This window comes from Microtus oregoni, unplaced genomic scaffold (genome assembly GCF_018167655.1).
Source record: "Microtus oregoni isolate MIOR12 unplaced genomic scaffold, Mior012 000032F_ref0000030, whole genome shotgun sequence".
NCBI lineage: Eukaryota > Metazoa > Chordata > Mammalia > Rodentia > Cricetidae > Microtus > Microtus oregoni.
In genome coordinates this window covers 26334089-26361169 of record NW_024543091.1, presented here as the reverse complement: position 1 = coordinate 26361169, position 27081 = coordinate 26334089, and the positions used below count along the sequence as shown (strand labels likewise).

General features: G+C 44.0%; 1 protein-coding gene across 3 annotated transcripts in view; it reads left to right on the top strand.

Moving 5' to 3' along the window:
- Uaca (uveal autoantigen with coiled-coil domains and ankyrin repeats) overlaps nucleotides 1–27081 on the top strand; it is an 88212-nt gene that overhangs the window by 49320 nt on the left and 11811 nt on the right. For 2 of the 3 annotated variants that reach the window (XM_041679671.1, XM_041679673.1), the window contains exons 3-14: nucleotides 4695–4783; nucleotides 7994–8058; nucleotides 8812–8869; nucleotides 10258–10328; nucleotides 10424–10530; nucleotides 13515–13696; nucleotides 15817–15854; nucleotides 18637–18705; nucleotides 20612–20719; nucleotides 22689–22721; nucleotides 23442–23540; nucleotides 26434–26470. In XM_041679671.1, the coding sequence (XP_041535605.1) occupies nucleotides 4695–4783; nucleotides 7994–8058; nucleotides 8812–8869; nucleotides 10258–10328; nucleotides 10424–10530; nucleotides 13515–13696; nucleotides 15817–15854; nucleotides 18637–18705; nucleotides 20612–20719; nucleotides 22689–22721; nucleotides 23442–23540; nucleotides 26434–26470 (956 nt within the window). The remainder of the gene's footprint in view (nucleotides 1–4694; nucleotides 4784–7993; nucleotides 8059–8811; nucleotides 8870–10257; nucleotides 10329–10423; nucleotides 10531–13514; nucleotides 13697–15816; nucleotides 15855–18636; nucleotides 18706–20611; nucleotides 20720–22688; nucleotides 22722–23441; nucleotides 23541–26433; nucleotides 26471–27081) is intronic. The other variant, XM_041679672.1, reaches the window with a different exon arrangement.

Below are 27081 nucleotides of genomic sequence, written 5' to 3'. Positions count from 1 at the left end.
GAAGAAGCAGTTTGATGTCTGCAGAACGTCTCTAGCTTGTTCTGACCTCAGGAGTCCCTGAGCTGAAGGAGGGCCCCAGCGTTCTCTTATATTCCTTTGCCGCATTCTGTAAAGGACACCATCCTTTCCTCCAAGCCCCAATCTGAGCTTTTCATTTAGATCATTAGTTTCTACAAGACTGGGCAGAAAAGCAAGGATCTTTGGAATACCTAGTGTGCCTCGGATAGGCATGGTTAGGGAGCCCCCCCCCTCCTTTGTGGGTGAACTGACTCCCAGCTTGCTGTGTGCCTCTAAGCCAGAGGTCTCTCCCCCTCCTGTCCCAGATCTGCACCATTTTCCTCTGGAGGAACAGAAGCAGCTGGGTTAAAGGGCAGATCCTGACTCTGTTAAGGCTCTAATTACAGCCTCTGCAGCCTTAGCTGGGAGCCCTTCCAGCACCACGGGTGAAAAGTTCCCTTTCCTAAAAGCCCTGTCTCAGCCTTGCAAGGTTTTTTCCTTTCGAAAACTTATAGTTGGAAGCCAATGTTAAATATAGAAGTGAATATTAGGAAGTTGGTCATTATTGTTTGATGCCGATTATGACTTTGGAATGTATGAATGTATAATGTTTCAGTAGAGCAAAGTGTGACTACACATTCAGAAGGTTTTAACAGCAATAAAGCTGGGAACCTATTGGCTTCACAGTCAGATTTATCCAGCAGCCTTCTGATTTGTTTGTTTGTTTTCATGGAAACAGGATCTCTCTGTGTAGCCTTAGCTGACTTCACCAAGATGTAGACCAGGCTGGCCTTGAACTCATGGAGATCTGCCTGCCTCGGCCTCCCGAGTGCATTCTTATTTACAGGAAATAAGTTATTGTTATTTTTATTTTTTTCTATTTTGTTTTAATTCCATGCAATTTGATGTGGCTCATGATACAGATGGTAAAATGTAATCTCTACAAGTGAGTGTCTTTCTAGTTTCTTTCCCCAGTGCTAAGATGTTGAGCAATGAAGTCCTTAGTGCGACTGTTTCCTTCCAGGGTTTGGAATGGTTGCTAGAATACCTGCTGGGCTCTCTGGTCAGAGCTCAGTCCTGAGATTATCCGAACTGACCGAGCCATACAGAATTGGGGTCAGGGGTGAACACTTGTGTCCTGTTAGTCTTCCAGGAAGGTCTTTGTAGGAAGGAGTCTTCTTCCTGATGCTCACATGGCAAATGCTTTCCTTTTTATTAATATGTACTATATATTCTTTTTTAATGAAAGCATTCTATATTTATTTAGTGTGTTACAGATGTACGTTCTATGTTATCTCTAGTAGCAAAACAATTTTAATTTTAAATTTTAAAGGATAATTTTATTTTGAAAACACTGTTTTTATTTTTACTTTTGAAAATTGTGTGTGTGTGTATGTATGCATGTACACACGCACGTGTATGCCCCAGTGTATGTATGTGCACCATAGGAATGCAGGAGCCCACAGAAGTAGAAAAATGGGTTGTAATCCTTGGAATCGGAGGTACAGATAGCTGTGCTGGGAAGTGGGCAGGGTCTTCTACAAGAGCAGCCAGTATAATTAACTACAAAGTGATTGCTTTAGTCCCAAGGTTTTGAAATTCTACTAAGGAAAAAAAAAGCAACAAGTATTTGAATTTGTTGTGGCTCCAGAAAGGAACTGGGGGTGGCTGTGGTAGTAGAAACCAAGCTCAGTGGGCAAGAATATCCATGTCACTGGGGAGTGGGGGTGCATGCTTTCATCTTGGCACTTGGGAAGTAGGAGGATCTCTGTGAGTTTGAGGCCAGCCTGGTCTACAGAGTGAGTTCTAGGACAGCCAGAGCTGTTTCATAGAGAAACCCTGCCTCAAAAAACAAAACAAAACAAAAACAAGAAACAACAACAAAAATAAATATCCATGCTGGGCAGCATATAACCTCCTGTAACTCCAGCTCCAGGGGATCCAGCACTCTCGTCTGGCCTCCAGATACCTTCAAGCACATGAACACACACACATACAGACACACACAGACATATATACAGATACACACAGACATACACATGCTAACACACACAGACGCACGTACGGGGACACACACACACATGAACGGATACACACACTACATATATTTAAAAAGAATAGGTTCTTGCTGGGTGGGGATTGTGCACACCTTTAATCCCAGCACCTGGGAGTCAGAGGCAGGCGGATCTCTGTGAGTTTGAGGCCAGCCTGGTCTACAAGAGCTAGTTCCAGGACAGGCTTCAAAGCTACAGAGAAACCTTGTCTCCAAAAACAAAAAGAAAAAAGGAGGAGAAGGAGGATGAGGATGAGGATGAGGAGGAGGAGGAGGAGGAGGAGGAGGAGAAGGAGAAGAAGAAGAAGAAGAAGAAGAAGAAGAAGAAGAAGAAGAAGAAGAAGAAGAACTCTTAGTAGCAAAGGAGTATTTATTTCTGTAAAGTGCTTCCTCATGCTTCATGTACAGGTCTGTGCATATGTTTCTATGATTGACATGTCCTCTTCCTGAAGTACACCTGCTATTTATAGCTTGGGGCAGCGTAGGCAACACCTCCTGCCATCTTGCGCACTGTCTGTGTCAACTGTTTTGAAGACCACAGTCTTCCAAAGTGTGGAGCTGAGGATGAAAAATGACCCTCAAACTGGCATTTCCTAAGACATAACCTTAGGAGGCTAAGGACCTTAGTGAGAAGGAGGCGCTACCGCCTCCAAAGGGCCATAAGGTGTGTTTCGGAGTCCAGTGGATTTCTTCCGGGTCTCAGGGAGATTGAATGATGCTCATGGTCCAAGTGCATTTGTCCTATTAAAATGGAGAAGGAATTTGTCTCGTGACACCTCTCCTCTGTCTGATTTAAGCCGAAGGCAGCCCTGCTGCCCCGAGGAAGGCTTGCTCTCTAGTCTGCGTCTCACCTGTCAATAGTGCTAGAGTCACACGGCAGGGACGTGATATCTGGAAGGGAATTTGCAAGCTGCTCTGGATTTTGTCTCTCGGCATTTTACTTAGCAGACATTTGAGAGTGTGACTTCTGACACGGGTGTCTGGGGATATAACAGAAAGTAAAACATGGTCACCTTTGTGTCAACTGGGTTTGCAGTTGAGTGAGCAAAGAACCGCAGACTGGAGAGAATCAATACTGGACTTACATGGGCTAAAAATGTTAATCTACAGAGAGTAGTGAAGACAGTGCTTGACCTGGCATTTTGGAGCCCATTCTTGTTTGAGGGATACCTTGCTCAGCCTAGATACAGCTGGGGGGAGGGAGAGCGGTGAGGGGGAGAGGGTGTCAGTCCTGCCTCAAAGTGATATAGCTTGTCTTTTTAACAAAAGGTTTTATTTGATGTGTATGCATGTATGTTACACACATGCAAATGGGAGCCCGTGTGGCCAGAAGGAGGAATGCCTACAAGTACTCTTAACCGCTGAGCCCTCTAGCCTGAGGTTAGCATCTTAACAGGCTTGACTTACTTTGTTAGGGAGCTTGGTCAATGAGGCCTGCTTGTGAGAAACTTCAGACACGGGCGGAATTCTGTGTTTCCATTAGTCACTGTCAGAAGGAGAAAGCATTGGTTAGGCTGTTAACTCTGAAGAGAGAGAACCTTTGATCTGCTTTGCTCTTAACCCTTTTCTGTACCTTTATTTTTTGGGCGGTTCCAATATATTTTAAATCAAACAAAATAATCTCATAAATAAATAAAAATGTTTTAGTATGGGTTCTGGGAAAATAGCTTAGAGAATGAATGCTTGCCACCCAAACACGAAGACCAGAACTCTTATCCCTGAACTCGTGGAAATGCTGGGTGCATGTGGCCACCTGCCTATCATTTCCTGAGCTCTGGCTAAGAAAGTGGAGACAGGCGGTCCCTGGGCAGGCTGGCTGCTCAGACCAGCCTTCTCAGGAAATCCTGGGCTCAGATGGGAGACCCTGCCTCTGTAAGGCAGAGCCTGATCGAGGAAGACTCCTAAAGTCAGCCTTGGGCTTCTGTGTGCCCGTGTGTACATACACATGTGCACACACAGACACACATGCATACACATGTGCATGCATGCATGCATCAGTCATACAAACATGCCAAAAACAAACAAAAGGAAAAATTCAAGTGTGTTTTATTCAATTTCAAGCACCAGGGTTTTGATAGAATAATAAATTACAGGGCTAATGATATTATATAATAACATTTTAAACAGCTCTTATTAAAGCTATTGGATATTAAAATATTTCATGCCTAGGAGGTATTTCTGGAATGCCTTGGCTTGTTTTATGAATCAGATTTTTAAGCATTTCAGATTTGGGAACCAAAAAACGTTCTATCTCTAAAGGCAATCTCACAAAACAAAGCCTTTGTAACAAGTGTGTGTGTGTGTGTGTGTGTGTGCGCACGCATGTGTGTATGTGTATATGTGTGTGTGTTAAATAAAGGATGATGTTAGTAGAACGTTTTTTTTTTAATATGCATGGGTATTTTGCCTGCATGTATGTCTGTGCACCTGATGCATGCCTGGTACCCAAGGAGGCCAGAAGAGGGTGTTGAGTCCACTGGGACTGTAGTTGCAGATGGTTGTGAGCTACTGTATGGATGCTAGGAATTGAACCCAGGTCCTCTGGAAGAGCAGCCAGTGCCCTTAACCCCTGAGCCATCTCTAGCACCATGAACTGTTGCCTTCGTTAGTTTCCATGGCATAACAGATGTTCTCTCCCATTTAGCTTCCATGTTGTGGCATCCAAAGGGAACCTAGAGTGTCTGAATGCCATCCTCACCCATGGAATTGATGTTGCAACCAGCGACAGTGCAGGTATGCTTTCTCCAGGAAGAGACTGGGGCATTGTCCATCATTGACCCCTTCTTCTGCTTCTTACTTCCTCCCTCTCTTCCCCCTCCCTCTGCCTTCCCTCCTCCCTCTTCCCTTCCCTCCTCTCCTCCTTCCATCTGTCCCTCCCTCTCTTCTTTTCTTCCTCCCTCTCTCCCTCCCTCTCTTTACCTCTCTTACCCTTTCTTTCTCCTGCCTTCCTCCTCCCCCACTTCCTTTTCTTTCTTGCTAAAGACTTTCATATGCTGCCATGCACTCTACCACCCAAAGTTATACCCCCAGCTATTCCTCACCTTTTAAATCAGACCTAACTGTAGCTGAAGACGTGAAATCCTGAAGTTTCTGTTTACTTGTTTGCTTACTATTTACTTTTTAGATTAATTTTACACGTATGTAGTGTATACCTGACTGTATGTATGTGCACCATGTGAGTGCAGTGTTGGTAGCGGCCAGAAGTGGGTGTAAGATCCCCATGGAGCTGGCTGTGAGCTGCCTGGTGTGGGTGCTGGGAACTGAACCCTTGTCCTCTGCAGAAGCAGCATGGGTGGCATCTCTTCAGCTCCGAGTTTCTGAACTGAGGAACGTTTATTTGTGAGTGTCACCCTGGGAGAGGTCAGGAACCTGCCATCCAGTGCTCATCCTAAAATGCCCAAGTTTAGAGACTTCCCGGGGCTGTTTCATGTATATTCCTATCCTGTGTATGTCCTCTCTGGTGGGGTCGTTTGACACTCGTTTGGATGTCTTCTGTGCTGGAGGAACAGCAGCCTCGGCAGTGTAGATAACAGTAATGACAGCTGCTGTCCCTGGAACATCTGGATGGCCGCTCTGCATTCTCTGAGTGCTCCACACATCACCCAGGTTAATCCATCTTGTCCTCAGCCGGCGAGGGTGGCAGCCACTGAGCTGTCAGGAACTTGTTCTGGGCCCCGTTAACAGGCAGTGTCCATAGGGAGCCTGTCCTGGCTTTGCCTGGCAGTATCACAAGGGCTGTTTATAGACAGTTGGAATCTATTTTTTAACTTGCCTCTTGTTTACCTCTGTCTGTCTTTAAATCTCACTGCTGAGTTTGCACATTTAAGGTAAACATGCAAGTATTTGAACACAGCTGTTGGGTTTCCTTCAACGAGTTTATTAGATTTTGATTAGTTAGGGTAACCGTTTTTTCTGGGACTTGCTTTTATATTTTTATTTATTGTTTGTGTGGGTGAGTTTGTGTTAGTTAGCACTCGCATGCCCCAACACAAATGCAGAGGTCAGAGGTCAAAAGCAGGAGTTGATTCTCTCCTACCATGTGGATCCCAAGGATGGAACTCAGGCCATCGGGCCGGGTGGCAAGTGCGTCTACCCACCAAGCCCCCTTGCCAGCCCTCTGAGCTACGTCTGCGGCTTGTGAACTAACATCTAAAGCAGTCACATCTAAGGGACTAGAGGATGTGTGGGCGCAGTTGGCTGTGCTCATCAGGGCCGGCTCACAGACCAAGGCTCTCTGTGCTTTGTGCTAGAATCCGGCTGATGAGCCCCGGAGAAATGTAGGGCTTTCCTAAGCTCACATAAAACCGTATGCAGATTGAAAGCCTATGTATTTGTCAGTCCAGGACAATCAGAATGCAGTTTCTTTTCTAGCCACTGTGATTGGAAAAGCAGGCTACATATTGAGGTATTGGAAAAAAAAAAATAAAACGGAAAAGCATTACAGATAGGGTATTGGCGTAGCCTAGTCAAACCCTAAACCTTTCACCAGCTAGGTGAGACGTATGTGTGTGGGAATACAGCAAGATAGCTCAGTGGACAAAGGGGCTTGCCACTAAGCTTGGTGACCTGGGTCTGGTCCCCACATGGACCGACATGGTGGAAGGAGAGAAGTTGTCTTCTGACACCGCCACACTTGCTTTGGGACATGGGTACCTCCACCCACAGAGAGAGAGAGAGAGAGAGAGAGAGAGAGGAAAGTACCGAGTGTTCTTTCCAGTGTCATCCTCTTTGGAACTCCGAGTCAATCTCTCACACTGAAGACCTCCTCACCAGCCTCTCAGACTGAAGATCTGGCCCCCAGCCTCCCACCCTAAGGCCTCCCCGCAGCCTCTCTCACTGAAGACCTCCCCTCCCCAGCCTATTTGGCATTTCCTTTACAAGGCGCACTTTGGGACCCACAAGATTGTAAAGCCCTTGTTCTAAGTCTCTGTCCTGATTCCGAGTCACCAGACCCTCAGGAAGAAACAACCGACTCCCTCAAGTTGCCCACACTCTCAGCATGGCACATGCACGCCTCTCCTTGACTAAATATAGACTTGATAACATTTTAATCTTGAGTTTTAATTTTAATGTACATTTAGAGTCATTATATTTGAACTAGCTGTCTGGTTTTCAGAGACACAGTCTCAACGCTGAGGTTTAGCTGACGAAGCTGACAATTGAGAGAAAACTGTCCTGGGAATCAATTTCTTAACATTCTCTATCCTCACACTAGCTAGTCAGAAATGTTAGGTGACATCTAGGAATTTCTTTTCCTTTCTATAGCCTTACTTACTTTTAAAAATATTGATTTATTTCTATTTTATGTGGGCTGACATTTTGCCTGCTTGTGTGACTATGCACCATGTGCATGCAATATATGTGGTGGCCAGAAAGGGGCGTCAGATTCCTTTGGGACTGGAGTGACAGATGGTTGGAGTCACTGTGTGTATCCTGGGAACTGAACACAGGTCCTCTGCAAGAGCAGCCAATGCTCTTAACCACTGAGACATCTTCTGTCTCTATCTCTTTCTCTCTCTCTCTCATATATTTATATTTATATATATATACACACACATATATATGTATGTATATATGTATATACATATGTAAATATGTATCTCTCTCTCTCTACACACACACACACACACACACACACACACACACCCCTTCCCTGTGCTACTGTGTCTCAGGCACTGCTCAGTGCTGGAGATTGAGTGGCACATGAGAACACATTTCCTACCCTTTAGGAATGTGCAGGATTCCTGTTCCTTGCCGCCCTCAGAGTTGTGTGTGCCTTCACCATAGTACTAAAATGTCTGTCATCTTAGGACCAGAAAGGCTGTTTACAAATTGAATATCCTGTCAACCAATTGGGCAGAAAAATGTATTATTTCTATTAAAATTCTTGTGTGAAAAAACCAATCCTTCACAGAGACTTGAAACGTTTGCTTTTGCTTGTAGGGAGGAATGCTCTTCACCTGGCGGCTAAGTATGGACACGCGCTGTGCCTGCAAAAACTTCTCCAGGTAGATGTGCGGAAACACTTCAGTGGGGGACTCTGAAGCTTGAGTGTGCTCTTGCTGTCTTCAGAGTGTGAGATCCGAGGGGCAAGCTCACTGCTCGCTTGGCTGGCAGTTTTCCCGTCCTCTGTGGAGGAGTGTGAGCAATAAAGGGACAACAATGCGAGGGAAGTGCATCGCATAACTCAGGGTATTAAAAATAAACAACAAAGGCCTGACCTTCCTGTTGATGTGAGCTAGAGACCAGCCTTTTCTGTTGCCTAGAATGGGGCATGAGATAGTGAATAGCATAGGGTTTGTGTGTTCCTATGTCTCCACACAGATGACTATATGACATGATATTAATGTCATGAGTCTTTCTTGGGCAACCACAGGATTGTGCTAGCTACTTGGCTGAATGAAGGTTTTGGCCAAAGTGTCCAGCCCTGTGTTGACACTTAGAACTAATTCCTTCTCCCAATTCAGTAGTTCGTGTTAACTCTTGCTTGAAGGAACAATGACATATTTGCAATACTCCATGCTATTGTAATGGGCATATGTTTCCTGTTTAGTGAAACGCTGTTTAGCTCACAGTTATGTGGCATTATTTTATTTGTTTCACGTCAAAATATTTAGTAGATTGTCTGAACGCCTTTATTTTCTTTGATAAGTGGAATATTTTAAGATGAAATAACAGCTGTTCATTCAAGTGTGGCTCTTGAGTTTTAAGACCATACCCCCCCCACCCCCGCCCATCATCACGTTACTCTGTTCCTACAGTACAACTGTCCCACTGAGCATGTGGACCTGCAGGGAAGAACTGCCCTTCACGATGCAGGTGAGCAGAGGTTCCAGGCACAGTGGTTCCGGGAAACATGGGATCCTTGAAGGCAATTTCAAGGGTTCATCATGAATTTCTTTGGATAATTTGTGGAGAAAAAGTATTGAAGAATTTGTATGCTTAAAATTGAAATGTATGAGCTGGGTTGGTGGTGGCGCATGCCTCTAATCACAGCACCCAGGAGGCAGAGGCAGGCGGAGCTCTGAGTTTGAGGCCAGCCTGATCTACAGAAAGAGTTCCAAGACGACCAGGACTGTTATATAGAGAAACTCTGTCTCAAAAAACAAAACAAAATTGAAATTTATAAATCGCATCTGTAGAAGAGGCTTCTACATTACAAATTGCATCTTCATCCAGAAGCTGGTGAGATGGCTCAGAGGACCTGAGTTCGATTCCCAGCACTCATGTTGGGTAGCTTACAAATACCTGTAACAATAGTTCCCAGGGAACAGGATGTCTTCTGGCCTTTGTAGGCCATGTATGTGCACATCATTCCTGTCCCCACATACACATGCAATTAAAAGTAAAGTAAGAATGGAAGATTCATTCAGCCAATATTTACAGATTTGGTAGATAGGAAATATCTGAAGGAAAATAATAGAGATGTCTATTAGCCAGGAATGTTGAGTACTGTGTGTGCATGGCGGGGAGAGAATTTGGGAGAAGAACTCCCTTCTTATTTGCAGCGGGAAGCCCGAACCTGTGCAGGCAGTTATAATTAGCCGTAGCAGGTTGATCTCTGAACTTACAGGGGAGCCGTTGTTTATTTGGGGGTTTGGCACTAGATTTCATATCTATGCATGTAAAATATTATTTACTAGAAACCTAATATTTCAAGAATTGTTCAGTATCTAAGTTGTGTCCATTGTTATTTTGGCGTCATTAAAGTTAGAGTTGGAAGTTAAATAACTTTTCATATAGAGAGAGTTTTTGTATAGGATAAGGAGGCCTGTATTAAACTTTTAATTTCCTTCAGCTTTAAAAAAGATTTATTTTATATTTTGTGTGTGTGTGTGTGTGTGTAGGTGAATGCCACATGTATGCAGGTGCCCATGGAGGCCATAAGAGGCTTCACACCCCCTGGGAATAGCAACAATTTTTGGTACTTTTATGGCATTCAATTTCTCATTCATCACCTTTTCCTCTCTTATTTGTTTACAGAATGGTATAGTTTGCAAAGCCAATAAATAATTTAGCTATTATTCAGAGATTCTCTTTGATCAGTTTTAAGATAGAAAATGGATGTCTGCCGTGCTTAGCTGAGAGTGGATGATGTGGACCTTGGTAGCTTGAAGTAAAGAGTTTAGGTTGTCTCCCATGAACCCAGAAAAGCCCGGATGTCACCAGATGCTCACCATTTGTCCTTGTCCCTTTGTTTCTCAAAGCCATGGCAGACTGTCCTTCTAGCATCCAGCTGCTCTGCGACCATGGGGCCTCCGTGAATGCCAAAGACATAGTAAGTTGGTTGGTTTGTTTGCATCTCAGCCCATATGTTGTATCACATTCTGGAAGACTTGTTGCTTTACCGTTGGTTGTTTCCCTCGTTGTTAGGATGGACGGACACCACTCGTTCTGGCAACACAGATGTGTAGGCCAACAATTTGTCAATTGCTGATAGACAGAGGGGCAGATATCAATTCCAGAGACAAGCAAAACAGGTAATTCTTTTATGATGGCCCCTGTAGCAGCTGGAGGTCCGTGACACTGTTGCTATAACCTGGTCTACCCACCCCACTTTCTGTCCTTGGGTGAATGCTGAGGAAAAGCAGCAACGAGGGCCCATATGTAGGTCAGAAAAGTAGGAAAAGAGGAGTCCTACCCTGGCTATTTAAGACTTTCTAAAGGTCATTAAGGTAATAGGTACAAATAAAGACATTAAAAAAATATCTACAGTGTTTCTTTACATGAGAGATTATCTTGAGATGAAAGCAGTACTTGGCAACCCTGGATTTGACATTGGCCGGTTTGGGTTTTTCTCGGGGTTTCTCCTTTGCAGGCTCACAGTGTCGTCTCCAGGTCCGAGTTCACTTTGTGCCTTAAATTCTCGTTCTGGCTTCCTTTCTGTTGCTATGATAGAGCTCTCTGAGCCCCTTAGGGGAGGAGGGATGGCTTTATTTTAGTTGACAGGACACAATCTGTCATTGAGGAAATCCAAGCCAGGAACTCAAGCAGGAACTTGAAGCAGAGACCATGGGGTACCTTTGTTTGCCGGCTGACTTGCAGGCGTGTGCTCAGCTAGTTTTCATATACAGGCCAAGCTACCTGCCTAGGGATGGTGCTGTCCACAGTGGGCTGGACCCTTGATTAATAATCAAGAAAATCCGCCACAGAGATGCCTACAGGTCAATCTGGTCTCGGTAATTCCTCAATTTAGGCTTTTCTTCTCAAATTACTGTAGGCTGGCTCAGTTGTCAATCAAAACTAACCAGGACAGGGTCCCTTCATTGATACTGCCGTATTTAATGCTATTTCAGTTGATATGGTCTAGTCATTTCTATTCAGAATTGTCTCCTTTCTTGATCAATATGTCACAATGCTTGCTTACACTAGAATTATGATAATTTTGGTCACTAAGTCTCTGTTGACTAATAACTGGAAAATACTCCCTCAACTAGTTTATTTATTATAATAGTTTATAACCAAAATTTCTGAGTTTTTATAATTACTAACAAATGCCTGTTTACTTAATTGTTTTCTTCTAAACATGTGTCCTGTTGTTTGTAACTCATTGGAAGTAGATGGGTATAATAAAACTGTATTTAGGTGTCAAAGTTTTTACCTTGAATTTTTATTATTCAGATATTTCTTTTAGATATTGCCTAAAATTCTCCTGGTGTAGACTCCTTACACATGGTACTGCGGTCCCCAAGGGCATCTTCATACAAGCATATGTTGTATATTGGTCACATTCTGCCATGGCTCCCTGCCCTCCCCCCATCATGAGTCCCCTTTATTTTCACAGATTTCAAAGAAGGACATTCTTAAGTCACCAGTGTGATCGAGAATGTGACATTTCTGCAGATACTACACTCTGATTCTAAGAATGACTAAGGAGATTGGTTTTAAAGTTAAATTTAGGATTCCAGCAGGGCGACCACACTGACCTCATTATAATGCTGGTATTTTTATCCATCTTATATTTCTCAAAGCACTTTGTTTGTGTTGTAAATTCACCCCAAAGTGAGGCAAGGTCCTGGGTGTTTATATAGGGTTGGTAGTGGAATACGGTTTTGACACTATTTAACTTTTTCCTTTTTTTATCTTTAGCATATTTTTTTAATGTAAGAAAACCATTAATCTCTTATGTATAGACATTTATAATAGCAACCATGGAGGGGGTGTGGCTATAGAAGAGAGCTTGCGTAGAAAAACAAGGCAAGGATATCCAGTATTCACAATTGGGGCAGAAATCAGATATAGGATAAGTTATGTTAGTGGAGATGGGGTAAGTCATTGTGGGAGAGATATGGGAAGTCACTTTAGAGGATATAAGGTTAGTCCTTTCATTATAGGTGTAGGATCAGTTGCTTTAGTACATGTAGGCTAGGTCACATTAGTAGATATAGACTCAGTCATTTTATTAGATAGAGGATGGATGAGTCACCTTATTGGATGTAGGGTCAGTCAGTACTTCAAGTGTCAGTTCCCTCAGTGTTAAGCGTAGATTTGACGAGATGGTGTCTAGGATCCTACTGCTTCTCCCTGAGAACTTAGTTAACTCGTGACTGTCCCTTGTGGGTACAGTCTGTGATGGTCATGTGCTGATAGTGAATACAGAGGAGAAAGAGGTCTGTGATCAGCAGAGTGTGCTTCTGGAAGGCCTGCATGGAAGGAAGCAATGATCTTCCATCCTAGCATCTTTGTCTTATTTATTTACTTACTTAAGACTGGGTCTCATATATCCCAGGCTGGCCTCACACTCGCCATGGAGCTGAGGATGACCTTGGTCTTTTGGTCCTCAGGTCCTCATCTCCTGGGTGCTGGGATCACAGGCATGTACAACCCTGCCTACAGGTACTGGGGATCAAACTCAGGGCCTTGTGCATGCTAGGCAAGCACCCTACCTGTGTCCCCACCCGGCTCCCTTAAACAAGACATCAAGAAAAGAATCTGTTTTCCTCCGCTGGGGGTAGAATTTGCAGGGGAGTTTGTGTGACATGGGTCACTTCACCAGAAGCATGCAAACATTTGGGTTTTGAGCAGATTAGGCCCCAGCTGTAGTTCAGGAAGATTTTTGCAGTCATTATTTGTAGGACATTGAAGAGCTGGAATAAACTAGGTTAATATAGTGGCTGGCATAGTTAAAGTGTACTAGTGATGGAAGGGCAGGTGTGGTGTGCATGCTTGTAAGCCCAGCACTGGGGTGGAGGCAGCAGGATCAGTGGGATCCTTCACTATACAGTGTGTTCGAGGCTGACCAACAGTAGCAAAAAGAGGTTAGAATTTTCTTTCTACTGCTGAACAGAAAGCAACAGGATTTTTGTTTTAGAAATGTGATGAGTCAAAATACAAAAAGATAAAGTATCTGAGTCCATGTGAAATACAACTTCTTGAGGTTGGAGCTGCCCTTTTTCCTAGCAGGGTACTTCGGGAATATTCTATGCAATTCCCACAAGCTTTTGACTTTCCTATCTGTTTTCAGGACGGCTCTCATGCTGGGTTGTGAATATGGCTGCAGAGATGCTGTAGAAGTCCTGGTTAAAAATGGTGCTGATGTGACATTGCTGGATGCCCTTGGCCATGACAGTTCTTACTATGCGAGAATTGGTGACAACCTGGACATTCTGAACATACTGAAGACGGCATCAGAAAACACCAACAAAGGTGCTGGCAGGTTTCTATAAGGGACATCGTTCTTTAAATATTTTGAAGTTTTATTTTTAAATATGTATGTCTGGGTACTGGTTTGTGCATGTGAGTGTAGGTACCTGTGGAGGTTAGAGGAGGGCGCCAGATCCCCCAAGAGCCAGAGCAGTTGTGAGCTGTCATGTGGGGATTGGGAGCTGCCCTCTTGTTTCAATGCAGCTGGGCTACACTATGGTCTGACTCCTCGGTCTGCCCTGATGACTGTGGATTGACTCATGCTGAGGGAGAAGAGGCAACAGGAGTATCCTACTAAAATCATAATGGATGCATAAAAACTGCCCATGCAAATGTTTTAATAAGGACTTGGAATGAGGTGATCAACTTTTATACTTACCAAGGTTTTTATTTCTTTACTTTGGGATATGTAGCCCTGGCCACTGTGGGATTTATGTAGACTAGGCTGGCCCCATAGAGATCTAAGGTTGTTTTGTTTTTTTAAACTTCTTTAAAATTATGTGCATATATCTATACCTGGCGGGGGAGATATGTACACTAGGGCTGTTAACCATGGAGGCCAGATGAGGGTGACAGATCTGCTGGACCTGGAGTTATAGGCAGTTGTGGGCCACCAGTGTGGGTGCTGCGGTCTGAACTTGGGTCCACAAGAGCAGTAAGTGCTCTTAGCTACTGACCCACTTTTATAACCCTAGCTTGTAAAAAACACATTGCTTTAAAGAAAGTGTCAGTGTATTTAAAATATTCATCTGGCATGTGCCAAATGCCTGTGCCAAGTATGTGTCTGTTTCTTAGGGAAAAGCGAGATCCTGCAGAATAACCCACCTGTGGAGCCTCCGTGAACATTTCGGTGCTTACCCCTTCCCGTCTGTTCCTCAGCTGTAAAGTGACATGCAGGCCCCCTGAGCTCTGCCTGGACCTGAGCTTTCTTATGTAATGCATGTGGAGGGCTGTTCCTTTCCTAAATAGTTTTGTAGTGTAATTTTTATTGATGCACAGAATTCCATTTATTTAAATTTAGCTTAACAAAACAGCTTTTGATAGGTGGTGCTTAAGTTATTTAGATTTTTACTAGTATGTTTATAAATATTTTTACATATTTTATAATTGCCCAGATCAGTCCCTGGAGGACTGGAGGAATGGCTCAGCTGTTCAGAGCACTTGCTGCTCTTCCATTATGACCTGAGTTCAGTTCCCGGCACCCAAGTTGGTTGGCTCACAACTGTAACTCCAGCTCCAGGGGATTTGGTGGCCTAAGAGGACACTGTAGGCATGTGTCCCTCCCCACATACTCACATAGAAAAAAATAAAATAAGTCTTAATAAAGATCATTCCCTACGTTTTGAATTGTTGAATTGCAGGATATGCAAATTTATTTAAAATTTTGTATATATTGATAATTACCTTTCTATTTATCTGAATATCATCCTTTTAAACAAATCTTTGCTAATTTGGTAGGCAAGACAGACTATTTCACTACTGCGTTAAACCTAAGTTTTGGGAGTAAATTAAAAAGCAAGTGTTAAAGGAAGATTAAAGCTGTAAAAGAAAACTGGGTATTGTCTCAGTGGAGCAGTTGGGGATTGCCTATCTGCCCAAGTGACCCCGTGACCCTAGTAGAGCAGTTGGGGATTGCCTATCTGCCCAAGTGACCCCGTGACCCTAGTAGAGCAGTTGGGGATTGCCTATCTGCCCAAGTGACCCCGTGACCCTAGTAGAGCGGTTGGGGATTGCCTATCTGCCAGAGTGACCCTGTGACCTGGTGGAGCAGTTGGGGATTGTCTGTTTGTCCAAGTGACCCTGTGACCCTGGTGGAGCAGTTGGGGATTATCTGTCTACCTAAGTGACCTGGTGGTGCAGTTGGGGATTGCCTATCTGCCCAAGTGACTCTGTGACCCAGTGACCCTGTGACCCTGGTGGTGCAGTTGAAGATTGCCTATCTGCCCAAGTGACCCTGTGACCCTGGTGGTGCAGCTGGGGATTGCCTATCTGCCCAAGTGACCCTGTGACCTGGTGGAGCAGTTGGGGATTGCCTATTTGCCTAAGTGACCTCGTGGAGAAGTTGGGGAATGACTTCTAAGTTATGCGTTGCTGTCTCATACATTTTCTCTTTAAATCCTTAGGGAGAGAACTTTGGAGGAAAGGAGCATCTTTGCAACAGGTGTGCCTTTATTTTAATTTTTAAAACTGTTTTACTGTACCCTTTAGCTAATGTCTTCCTTAAGACTGGTTAGTGAGTCCACGTGGGGTTTTGGGTTTAACTGTATATCGTCTGTCTCAGTTTGTCACTGCCCACGGAGTAGATCTTAGGGCATGAGGTCCTGTTATAAATACTGTGTCACTCAGCACGAGACAAGGGACTTTAATTTCAGTGAAGGTTTCCGGTAGGATGTCATATCCTAAATGGGGTCTTGAACATCCTTACTGAGATTCTTCAAGGGATTTTGGCCTTAGCAGCAGAGCTGATTTACTGTTGTAGACGATTCTTCCAGTGGAATAAGAAATGAAGGAAAAAGTGGATTTGTTTTGGGGTTTGGAGACAAGTGTCTTGCTGTGTCCATGGTCATGCTGGTCTCCTGTTTCAGCCTCCCCTGAACGCTGGAATAATAGGCCTGTACCACCACCCCCTGCTGAAAGCAGTTCAAAACTGACTAAATGATATGATGTCAATACTACTATGAAAGGTTTTATTTCTTTTTAATGTCATTTCCATGTGCATTTAATTGAGGGCTTGGCTAATTAAAAAAAGCATGATGCGCAGAACACTTTACTTGATATTAATTTTAACAACTCTCACGTGACCCCTGCTTGTGTCCCAGTTTGAGTGAAAGTCTTAACACAGTCTTCTCATCTCTCCAAGTTAGAGTGGGGTTTGGTTCAGGACACCCCCGGCTAGTGCTGGCGGCAGCTCCCCCTCCTGCTGGCTGCTCCTTTCCAGGCCTCCCACTTTGCTCAGTGGGGACGTCTGGCCACTTGCAGACTCTGAGGAGGAAGGAACCAGGTACTTTGCCAGCGTCCTCCATGCGCACTGCATCATCCCCTCCTCTCCCAAGGCCTGCTGCAGCTGCAGCGTGGCTTCCATTCTCTCCATCAGAGCGCATGCACACTCATGCATGGGTCTTGTCTGTTGATAGTGTCTGTCGTCTTCCCTGACCCCCAGAGAAGCTGAAGCGTGGCATTCTGAGATGCACATCTATTTAATCAAGAGCATTGATTATTAGTATGGAAATGAAACTTTGTCCTTGATGTAGGAGTTATCTAAGTGAATGCAAGGAGTCAATATTTTGCTGGAAACAGTAAGACAAATTACTCCAAATCCCATGTTTTCTTAATTTATTGAATGTATCTATAGAAATCAGTCTCAGAGTGGATTTGTTCTTTGCTGGGAGACATGTGTCTAGTGCCAGAGAACCCAAATGGTCAAAGGCAGACTGGCTAGCTTGAACGTCTGTGGGGTGCCAGTTGCCATTCTGAGCACTGAGGAATGTGTGGTATGTTGAGTCCCTACCCTCGTGGAGTGCTCTGGTTAGGAATAGAGGTGCAGTGAGCAGAGGAAGAAGACATGGCATCGTGGCAGATCAGTGAGGGATAAAGATAGAAAGATCCTGAGCTGTGAGAGAAGCTTCACAGGGGGAGGTCCCAAGCCCTTTGTGGAGGTATGTGTCTAAGGCCAGTGCGACTGCAGTGGTTTGCACAGGCGTGAAGAGGCCAGATGCCAGATTAAGAAGGTTTTGTATGGTCGGGACTTCGTATGTATCTTATCAGTGGACTTTTGGCCACCAGAAGGCAGGATGGAAGTCCTCAGTCAGTGTGGAGCGCCATCCCAGGGAGCCAGAGATGCCTGGAAGGGCCTGAGCCTTAACGGTTGGAGTTGATGTAGTTTGTGTGAGGATGACGACGGGGAAAGGAGGAAGAGGTGGTCGGATGGAGGGAATGGAGAAATGTTAGGTACCAGGAAAAATAGTGCAGACCAAATTATGGCTACAGTGCTCCTGTGATGGAACCCCGCCTTCTGATTCTCCATCCAGACCTATGGTCAAGTGATGCTTTAAAACTCGATTAACCAAAACTCAAACCAGCAATATAACGTACAAAACCAAACCAAACAGAACCACCTTGGAGAATTGAACTTGTAGCTTTAGAAAGCAGCCCAAGAGCAGAGAAATGGCTCTCTGATCAGCTGTTGTGCCTGCTTAAAGACGGAAGTGGGTGAGCAGCAAGGGGGATTATTTGTCCTTTGTCAACCGCTGCGCTGTGTTTGTGTTAAAGCAAATCTCTAAGCTGGAATAGAGTTTCAAAGCAGCAGATGTAGAAAAGCAGACGCATCCCCAGTGCAGTTCTGTGGGCTCTTTGTGCAGATTAGCTGCACCGTTGCCTCTCCCTTCACTGGCTTCTTGAGGTTTTGTTCCAGCCACGCTCAGATAGAAGCCCATGCTTGTCTTTCAAACAGCACGATTTCCTCTTCCTCCACCGGACGTTTTTAAAAGGGTTTCTTCTTCCTCTGCGTGGTGGGTGGCGGTTAGAGAATGACTGTTTTGTTTTGTGTCTCTTGTGTATTTTCCATTTGAAATGTTTGTATCTTTAGTTAAGACGCATCCTTAGTAGAAGTTTAAAATTCTAATTTAATGCCTGTATCTCTGGAGAGGGTTTCATCTGTGGAAACACTGCCACCTTGTGTTGTGGATGGGGAAATGTAACATTGGATGAACTGAAAGCCACCCTTCCACAGGGATCGCATATCAGATGTTTACATTATGATTCTCACAGTAGCAAAATTACAGTTATAAAATGTCAGCAAAAATAATTTCTGGTTGGGGTCACCACAACCTGAGGAAGTAACTGTCTCGCGGCATCAGGAAAGTGAGAACCACCTGTTAGGACAAAATGTACTTTTCTTTCACTTCATACATCCTAACCTGTGGTTTCTTAATGTCTTCCCAAAGCGGAGTTTGTCACACACTCAAGATGAAGGAAACGTGAAGTCAAATCAGCGGGAGCATCGCAGCTTTCAGGTAAGAAGGGGAAAGCAAGTGTATGCTACCTGCCTTACACAGCACTGCAGGGCCCACGAGAGGGCTCAGCACATACGGGAGCTTGCTGCCAAGTGTAGTGACCAGGGTTCAATCCCAAGTAGTGGAAGGAGAAATGTCCACTTTAAGCAAGTGACCTCCACGTATGTGCCTTGGTGTTCTCTCTCTCTCCTTTTCTCACTCTCTCCCCCTCGCCTCCCCCCCACATTAAATAAATTAAATCAAATAAATAAATGTAATTCAAGAAGGAAACCAATTTGAATGTTGTGTGTAGTGGGAAGAAGAGAATAGAGATAATGGCGAGGTGGACTGTGGTCTGTGGCCTGTTTCTCACCAGTCCCTTCCTTAGGAACTGACTTTTCTCACAAATGTTACATAATTAAAACCTATGCCATTGAAAACAAATATGTATAATTTAATATATCATCATATAAGCCATACATTTATGTTCATTTTAGAAAATTATGGTGCTACAAGTGAGAGCCACTAATGTCAAGGAAATAAAGCCTGAACTTAAAGTAGTATTTATTTTGGTTAAGAAAAAAATAATTCCACTCAGCTAACTTTCACTTTATGCTGGTTAAAGTTATCCGGAGGAATTATTACTTTCTATTACATGAAAAGAACCTGAACTAGTTTCTTGATTGTACCACTGTTGAACTGAATTGAACAGCTGCTTTTTGTTTTGTTTGGATTTTTTACCTTGTTGTATAGCATTAGGAAAGTAGACTACAGCTGGATGTGGCGGCTTGTGCCTGTATTCCCAGCATTTGGGAAGCTGGGCACAAAGACTGTCATGAATTCAAGGCCAGCCTGGGCTATAGAAGAAGACCCTGCCCCCCCCCCCCCCCAAAAAAAAAGGGCTTTGGGAGCGGGTAGAGAGATGGCTCGATGGTTAAGAGCACATACTGCTTTTGCAGGGAACCTGAGTTCAGTTCCCTGCACCCATGAAAGGTGACTCACAACCTCCTATCTATCTCCAGCTCTTGGGGACCCAGCACCCTTTTCTGGTCTCTGGGAGGATTGCATTTGTGTGTGTGTGTTGTTGGGGGGGGGATGTGTACATTCTTGCACGTGTGTGCATGCGCACACACACACACACACACACAAAACTTAAAAACTTAAAATGTGTGAACTGAGCCCTTATATAGAAAATTATAATGTTTAGTTAGAGCCATCATATAAGTATCAGTTTGGGGGAAGAACTGGAATGTTCTTATAAGTTTGGGAATTCTTAAGCAGAAGCTAAAAGCACACAACCTTCTGCTGCTTTGTTTCCATTAGGTTGCTTCTAGGTTTCACCTATCACAGTGGAAATTCTGTGCTCTTGTTTGGCTTGTACTTACCGGCTATTATAGCACTGATATATATATATTCCTGTTTTGTTTTAGATTTCTCAGTCGTGAGAGTTGTTGGAACTATGGTATTGTGACTGGGGGTGTGGCTTGTGGAGGGCATGTGCGGTCCTGGGCTTGGAACCCAGCAAGCCAGCAAAACAAAATGCACAGAAAACTTAAAAAAAAAAAGATTCTTTTATTTTGTATGTGTGTGTGCGTGTGCATGTGTGTGTGAGAGAATGTGTGTGTGTATGTATGTGTGTGTATATGTGCGAATGCATGTGAAGTGGATGCCCACAGAAGATCCCCTTGGATCTAGAGTTGCAGGTGATGTCTACTCAGCATGGGTGCTGGGAACCTAATTCAAGTCCTCTGCAAGAACAGAAAACACTTAACTGGTGAGCCATCTCTTCAGCCCCCACACAAAAAAGTATCATTTATACTTGAAACTGCTTTCTCGGTGCACATCTGTATGTGATAGCAGTGTACCTTCAAAGTCTTCCTGTGGCATTGCTCCGTTATGTTGATTTATTATGTTTTTATTATTAAAGGATCTAGAGATTGAAAATGAAGATTTGAGAGAGAGGTTGAGGAAAATTCAGCAAGAGCAAAGAATACTCCTGGACAAAGTCAATGGCTTACAGTTACAGCTGAATGAGGTAAATAGTCCGAATTTTTTTTTTTTTTTTTTGGATTTTTTTCGAGACAGGGTTTCTCCGTAGCTTTTGGTTTCTGTCCTGGAACTAGCTCTTGTAGACCAGGCTGGCCTCGAACTGAACAGAGATCCGCCTGCCTCTGCCTCCCGAGTGCTGGGATTAAAGGCGTGCGCCACCACCGCCCGGCCAATAGTCTGAATTTTAAAAAGAAAACTCAAAGCTGTTGTATCAGCTGTAGCAATCATCCACAGTCACTCTGCCTGGGTCCTGTCTCTTCAAGTCAGGGTGCTGATGGAGGTGAAATTCATTGGTGGTACTTGCTGGGTGTCATAATCTTATTGGGGTAAAACCCTTCACTTCAGACATTTAATGTTATACATGTGAAGTGGCATGGGACAGTTGACTGACTGACAGTGGGCTGTTAGGTGAGAGGACAGATCACCATGGGCTGCCGCACCCGAGGGGTCTTCTTATGAGAGATTGTGCTTCACTGAGTTTTGAGAGAAAGCCAGATGGGCCGAGGAGGTAGTTCAGGGTATTGCTCCAAGCAGGATCCCAGAAACAGTGGTATACATGTCGGTGCATCCTCTGGGGTTTACAGAGTTGGATGTGTGGGCTAGAGAGGTAGCTCAGTGGTTAGAGCATGTACCGCTCTTGCAGAGGACCTGGGTTCAGTGCTCAGCACCCACGCCCAGCTGCTCACAGCCACCTGTAACCCCAGCTCGAGGGGATTCAACACCCTCTTCTGGCCTCCACAGGCACCTGCACCCCCAGCTTGAGGGGACCCAACACCCTCTTCTGGCCTCCACAGGCACCTGCACTCATGTGCACATTTGTGCACATAAAACTCATAACGTACACGAAAAGTGAAATAAAATCCTTTTTCAAATGGATATATAAGAAATTTCAAAAGTAAGAAGTATCTATACGTCATTATTTTCAGTAGGGAAGGAGAAAATACTTGTAGTTCAGTTCAGCTGAGTTGTACTTTGAGTGCCTGTTTTATCCAAGGTGAGTTGTCATGGGGAAGTCTCTAGGGACGCGTGTGTTCATGAGGAAGAGGCACACCATGGTTGTCCTTCCAGTGCTAACATTCTCTGCTCTTGCAGTAGATTTTAGATGTCCTTAGCTGGTAGGCCCAGTTGCATCGTCTCGCTCTGAAGTCACTTTTTCACACTCAGTGTACAAATGAGTTAAGGAAGAGGCACACCATGGTTGTCCTTCCAGTGCTAACATTCTCTGCTCTTGCAGTAGATTTTAGATGTCCTTAGCTGGTAGGCCCAGTTGCATCGTCTCGCTCTGAAGTCACTTTTTCACACTCAGTGTACAAATGAGTTCTCCACTCATTCTTGAATTGAGGAAAAGCCAAAGTGTCAGATAACCTAAGAGAGCCTCAGCCCCAGGATGTGGATACCAAGCAGATATTGGAGAAACACAGAAGCAATGGATTGTGCAGAGAAAGGAAATCCAAAAATAAATCTCCAGACTATCCACTGTTAGTATTATCCATAAGATAAAAGGATGTTTTATCTATAAACATAGATATAAAAATAGGATGTTTTAAAGAAGGAACATTCGGATTCCAAAAATAAAACTAGTGAAGGGTAAGGACTTGATGAGTATGAAAATTTGGAGTTGGGAGAACAGGTAAGAGCCCCAACCTCTGAGTTAATAGGTAACCCAGAAAGAGAAGAGTGATGGAAATCACAAGGACTGAAGATTGTTGACAGAGGAAGAGGGAGAGCGTGTGAGTCAGGGAGACTCTTGATTCAAGTATCAAAATATTTTTGCAGTTAGTGAGTAGCATGAACAACAGACAGCTCACAGGACAGACGAGGTGCCCAGAGACATAGCTCCTCACATCCTGTCCCCAATCTCAAAGGCACCACTCATCCTCAAGGTGTTTTCTAGGCTCATGCTTTTTAAGGAAAATGTTCAAGAATTAAAATGCATTTCCTCTTCTTAACCTTAGGAAGTAATGGTCGCCGATGATCTGGAGAGTGAGGTAGGGTGCTACATTTTATTTTAAAGCCCACAGACGGCCTGTAAACGGGGGTGGCACTAAGGTGGAGATCAGGCTGATCGAGGTGAACACAAACATGCTATTTCTGAACTCTGTGTAGTATGGACTTTACATATAGAACTCAACATAGTATAGACTTTATATGTAGATGTTACACATAAACCGCTATGTAATATGGACTTTAAGTATAGACATCGTACAAGAACTTTACATATAGACATTTTCCATATAGACTTTCCATATAGACCTTTTCCTAATGTAGACTGCATATACTGAACTCAAAGTGCAGCCTTTGGGTCTGGCTAATAGGACAGCGTAAGTTTTCATCCGTATGTTTTTACAGCACCTTAATTACTACAGTAAAAGTTTTGAAGGTAAAACAGAAGCTGTGCATGGCTGGAAGACTGTTTTGAATGTAGTTTTCATGAAACTTGTTAAGGAAACAAACAAATATAATTATAAAGATGTCTGAAAATACTGATTTAAAACAATGAAATTTCAAATGCTTTAACAATATTGCTTATAGAGAGATATATTTTATTGGTACATTTCTATAAATTAGAAGTTCTGGTAATAGTTAAAGTCTACCAGATTGGAGACTCTCTCCAGCCAGTCCCCGGCATAATTCCAGTTCACGTTTTCAAAGTAAATATTTACCCTGTCTCAAACAGAGGGCCAGTTTATTTTTCCTTCCCATTTCAGAGAGAAAAACTGAAGTCCCTTTTGGCAGCTAAAGAGAAGCAACATGAAGAAAGCTTAAGAACCATTGAGGCTCTGAAAAACAGATTTAAATATTTTGAGGTACAGACAGATTAAATTATTTCCTCTATTCTTCTTTACAGTGGGTAGTGGGAAGGGGCCTGGTGTCAGAACTGAACTTGAATTATGAATCCACTCTTTATTTCAAGTCCTTGAGTTTGTGGCCACTCTGGCAGAGCTGGGGTGGCTTTCTTAACTGCATAGATTTTGTAGGCTTGGTGAGAACATTTTAGTGAATGACATGGAGGTGACATTTAGTTGCTTTCTAGGCTCTCGTCCCTAATCTTCTTCAGTGTTTATTTGTACTTTTTCAAAGCCTTATGCACTGTTTTAGCTTGTGGCCTTACAATGGTGTCACTATAAAGATGGGGAGATGCCATGTAAGTGAGCAGTGACGCCCACGGCTCCCAGGAAGGGCTCTGTTGGGCATGGCGCTGCTCCCAGACTGCTGTAATCGTCTCTGTTTTGATCTGGATTGGCATAGACAGATGTGCACATGCGGAAGGTCACTGCACTGCACAGGTGATATTGGGATACTTCAGTAAATTTTAAAAGTTAGGACAAAAATCGTGATTTTAGATTTATGAATGCCATCGAAAGTTATTTAGAAACACAGCTCTGGAGCTTAAGAACAAGCTGGTGACATTGTCTTCTGTTTTTCCTCACACTTGTGGTTGCCACTTTAAATCTGGTTTTGAAATCGAGCAGTAGGCCGTGTTTTCAAAGCTCTGGCTGTAGGTGGGGAGCCGCTCTGTGCAACATGCCTGCATTGGCACGCATGTAATCCCATGTGAAGGCTTTATTTGACAGAGTTTTTCCCAGAAAGGGGCTCACCTATGGGAAATGGCAGACCCAGGGCTTGAACCAGGCATTGTTGATCTTCTCTGCCCTAGGGTGCTCATGAGTTCATCACAGTCTGACACCTGAAATCCGCATGCTGCTTAGTTTTCAACTCAATTTCAGGAGGCAGATTCAGCCTGTCTTAGAAAGTCACATTTTTCCATTGCTTTGGACAAACGCATCAAGTTTAGAACTTTCAAAAAGGCTATGCTAACCTAGAAGAAATTCATTTATTTTTCTTATCTCAAAGCCAGAATGTGTTTTTTATGAAAATTATGCTTTATGTGTATGGATGTTTGCCTGCACATATGCCTGTGTGCCACATACCAGTGGCCACGGAGCAGAAGAGAGCATTGGATTTCCTGGGACTGGAGTTACACACAGTTGTGAGCTGCCATGTGGGTGCTGGGAATCAAAGCTGGACCTTTTGGAAGAGCAACAAATGCTCTTAACTGCTGTATTTATTTACTTTTTAAAATAAAAATTATAGCTAAACTAAAAGTAGATAGTGTAGTCTTAGTGGTAATGAGCACACGGCCAAGGTCTTTTGTTTCCTTTGCATAATTCGTGTGTTATTTCCTCTTTCAGTGGGTGCGATCATGTTATATGCCCTGGTTAGTCGCTTTCCCATCAGGACAATGGGGACATTTTCCTGAGTCAGTACATATTCATTGTGATGAATTTTTATACAGGCATTTTTTTTAAGCAAAAGGAAAATTCCAGGGCCTACTTACATGTCCCTATGAAATGAGTCATTTAATTCAGACTCACCATTTACAGAAAACTCTCCATGTCCCTGTTCCTGAGCTCTGCATCTGCAAATGAAAGGACAGTACATAAACCACTAACGGGGAATTTCCCTACTGAACATGGAGAGCTGCATTGCTTCCTGTTATTTTCCTAAAGTAATTCCATATACCAGCTGCTTCCTTGGTGTTTACCTTCTGATGGACATTGCAAAGAGTCTAGAAGTTAGTTAAAACACGCGGGAGGATGTACATAGTCCAAGCCATGCTCTGCGCTCTGCCATGTGAGAGATCTGAGAGTCTGTAAATCTTGATATCTCTGGACACACAGGCATGACTTGTGTGTCCACAATATTCCTAACGATTGCACATCAAAATTATTTGGAGATATTTATCTTGTTTATCATTGGGAGAAACCTGGGCACTTTAGAATGAGGCTAGTTTTATGTTTTAATTGAGAAATTAAGAAAAGGTAAGAAAGCCAAGTTAAGTCTTTTGAACTCTTGTGTGTATTGTGTCCCCCCCCCCACATATACATGTAAGTCTGTGTAGTGAATGATCATAGGCTCTAATATTAAATGCCGTGTAGCATGAACAGCTTACCTACCCTTCCATGTGCTTCGCCTGCATTTGGGCACTAACATTGGAGGTGAGTTAGTTTAGTTGTGAAGTGCTGGGCTGTAGGTGACACTAGTTTAGATGTCAAATACTGGGCTGTGTTTGCCGTGCCCCCAAACTGAAGGTTGGCATTGAGCTGTTGTCGCTGATGCACCTTGACCCTGGGAGTAAATTATTTTCACCTGTGCACTAGTCTGTGGCCATCCTCACTTGGGAAAAGGGATGACCCAAGCGTTTTAACCCAGGGTATCTGAAACGTCTCCCTGCCTTTTCCTTACTGATGGCTTTCTGCCATGTTTAGGGCTTTGCCCCGGTTTATCCTGGCAATAGTAGTAGTCTGCAACTCTGAAAAGGAGTTCCGATACCCCAGAGTCTGCCCCAGCTGTGGGAATGGAAATGAGTCCTTGCTATGACTGTGGCCACTTCCTTCCCTCCCAGGCACAGCTATAGCAAGTGGGAGCCTCCAAGGTTTTCAGTTCATTTGTAGCTCATTCTTCCTGTATTCAAAGTAGTGCAGTTTCTCCTTGGAGCTCTTGGCTGAGTTGGTTAGTGTGCTTGCTCCCTCTGACCCCATCTGTTGCTAGCACGCTGTCCTTTGTAGGCTCCAGGGAAGCAAGGCATGTCCAAAGGTGTTTTCAGGGATGGGTCCTTTAGAACTAAAACACATAGAGCATTTGACAAATTGGGGCCATGTACATCTAAAACGTTCTAATTCACACTTCTGATTTCAGAGTGATCATTCAGTACCCGGAAGTTACTCCAGTAACCGTAAGTATGAATATGTGGGCAAACAGGGACGACTGTGCCTGTGGGCTGTACCCCTCTATACACGGTGCTGCAAACAGGGACGACTGTGCCTATAGGCTGTACCCCTCTATACACGGTGCTGCAAACAGGGACGACTGTGCCTATAGGCTGTACCCTCCTATACATGGTGCTGCAAACAGGGACGACTGTGCCTGTGGTCTGTACCCCCCTATACATGGTGCTGCAAACAGGGACGACTGTGCCTGTGGGCTGTACCCCCCTATACATGGTGCTGCAAACAGGGACGACTGTGCCTGTGGACTGTACCTCCCTGTTCACGGTGCTGCTGCTGCCCAGTGTCAGCTCCTGTCTCCGGGTTACACCCCACCAGATGGAAGGGTTGGCTCAGATGAGCACTTGGCCTCTATAGTGAAATGTGGCAGACACAGAGGCCCTGCATGTAGCGCCCAGGAGGCCAGAAGAGGGCTTGGAGCACCTGGAGATGAAGTTACAGATGGTTGTGAGCAGCCGTGGGAGTACAGGGAATCGAACCTGGATCCTCTGGAAAAGCAACCAGTTCTTTAAACCACTACACCACCATCTCAAACTCAGGATTTATCATTATTTTTTTA